Genomic DNA, 2,208 nt, shown 5'->3' with positions numbered 1-2,208 from the left:
GCAACGTCCCAAAGCTGGACTTCCCGCTGGAAGCTCCCTATTCTGAGTGGTTGATAAGCCTGCTCATACGAGAAGAGCCCTAGTTTTTTCGGAACCACACAATTGAGAGTGGCCCGATGCACCGGAGCCGTGTGACCAGCCACGAACAATCGATGCGTCTGCCAAACTACTTCAAAAAGGAAAACACGAGCTAAACCAGTAAGTAGTTGCTTTGCTTTGGACTGTGATTTCGTAAGCGAATTGCTTTAACACTCCTCTTTCAATCAGCAGACCAAAAAATAAAACTCGTTATTCCACGCACGTTATTAGTAGTTAGTATTAGTAAAGGAAAGACAAAAAAATAGCAATCGAGTAGTTCAAACGAGTATAGATTTCTACAGGTAGACATCAGGTTAGGTTAGTAGAACAGATAGACAACGAACAAGTAAGGGGGCAATGCTTACTCCCACTTAAACTTCTCCAACAATGCCGAGGGGTTGATACCTTCTACCCTTTCAATTCTATTACCAATAGACAGCCCTTACGTTTATTTTGCGCGGATTGGGGAAACACCTACCTTAAGCTACGCAATTTCACTCTTTAGGGTAGGGATTCTGGAGACGAAGCATAATCTAGAGACGAAGCAGACACCACAAAACCATCTTCAGGTTCGAACCCAACTACGGAAAGTAGAAATCTCCATTCCTACACTAATTCGGCTCTTTTCTTGTCTCCGGACCTGTGAAAAACCACACTCGTACCAACACCCACGGAGAACGTTGCACCTCTTAAGATATTACCCAAAACCAGGCATATTCTCATATGCTTCACAACAACTAACGTTTATAACCAACAACAACTACTACCAACGAGAAACGTTACCTTACAACGTTTATAAACTAGGAATCAAAACACAATTCCATAATAATACAACTACCTACGGCAGCTTCGTTTTGCACACAGAGGAGGATGATCGTTATTTAAGATTATATGTGAATTGCTAATATTAAATAGGATTCCATTCTCTTAAAGTTCTCTTTGTCTTCGAGCTTTTATTCCTCAATCCACTTATTCGTTCCCTTCTTTCATATACCTCCCCACCAATAAATAGAGACAAATGGGAATAACCGAACCACGTCTACAAAATGCCAGTACCATGCAGCTGCTTCAAAGCCAACGTGATGCTTCTTGGTCAGATGACCAAGATATTGGCGAATACCACATACGATCAAGAAAAGAGTACCTATAATCACATGAAAACCATGAAAGCCAGTTGCTAAGAAAAAGGTAGAACCATAAATACTATCCGAAATAGTGGAGGGTGCTTGGTAATATTCCATTCCTTGAAAGCCAGTGGATACTAGAGCCAGTAAAACGGTTGCTACTAAAGCGTAAACTGCTCGTTTTTCCTTCCCCGCGAGTATAGCATGATGAGCCCAAGTTACGGCAGCTCCGGATGAAGGGAGAATAGGGGTATTAAGAAGAGGGATTTCCCAAGGATCTAAAACCCCAATCCCTTTTGGGGGCCAAATACCTCCGATCTCTACCGTAGGTGCCAAAGAAGAATGAGAAGAAGCCCAAAAAAAAGCAAAAAGGAACATAACCTCCGAGACTATGAAGAGAATAGAACCATATCGAGGTCCTAATTGTACAGCTTTTGTATGATGCCCTTCCAACGTGGATTCACGTAGAACATCCCGCCACCATACGAACATGGTATAAAGGAGAAATATTAGGCCCAAACTGAGAAGTGTTGCACCCCCTTGAAATGAGTGCATGTACATCACACCTCCTACGGTGGTTGCCAAAGCTCCGAGTGAACCCGAAATAGGCCATGGACTTGGATCTACCAAATGATAAGAATGCCTCTGAGATTCAATCATAAACCACTTTGCCCCGGTTGTATGTAAACCCCCCTTCACCCCCATCCCCTAAAGTGGTAAAGAAGGAGGCTCTTCTTTGTCTCATTAGGACAAACAAATAGGAAGGGATAGTTCTTTCATTGCATTGATAGAAGTGATACTATCAAAAGATCTCTCTATTATTTTAGAGAAGAGTCGGCGTTGGTTCTACCAACGAAACGAAGAAGTTTTGGATTGGTCTTTATCATGTCATGGGATAACCCCCCCGAAAGAAGAGTGCAAAGACCAAGTTCCCATTTCCTCCGTTCATCCACGAGAATCGATATTCGTTCTTTCCACTTTGAATACGTCAATTCTCATCCGTTAC

At 42.5% G+C, this 2,208-nt stretch overlaps 1 protein-coding gene across 1 annotated transcript; it reads right to left on the bottom strand.

The window, feature by feature from the left end:
• Positions 1–1,016: 1,016 nt before the first annotated feature.
• Positions 1,017–1,932, bottom strand: LOC118473861 (cytochrome c oxidase subunit 3-like). The gene has a single exon (XM_035963636.1). The coding sequence runs from the start codon at positions 1,905–1,907 to the stop codon at positions 1,065–1,067; it is 843 nt and encodes a 280-aa protein (XP_035819529.1). The 5' UTR covers positions 1,908–1,932; the 3' UTR covers positions 1,017–1,064.
• Positions 1,933–2,208: the final 276 nt, after the last annotated feature.

Source organism: Zea mays, unplaced genomic scaffold, assembly GCF_902167145.1.
Source record: "Zea mays cultivar B73 unplaced genomic scaffold, Zm-B73-REFERENCE-NAM-5.0 scaffold_152, whole genome shotgun sequence".
Classification (NCBI taxonomy): domain Eukaryota; kingdom Viridiplantae; phylum Streptophyta; class Magnoliopsida; order Poales; family Poaceae; genus Zea; species Zea mays.
Note: the sequence above shows the minus strand (reverse complement) of the source record. Positions and strands in the feature narration are given on the sequence as shown.

Bases quoted from the DNA above. Each gene is read 5' to 3' on its own strand.
- LOC118473861 (XM_035963636.1), bottom strand. From the start codon at position 1,907: ATGGGGGTGAAGGGGGGTTTACATACAACCGGGGCAAAGTGGTTTATG.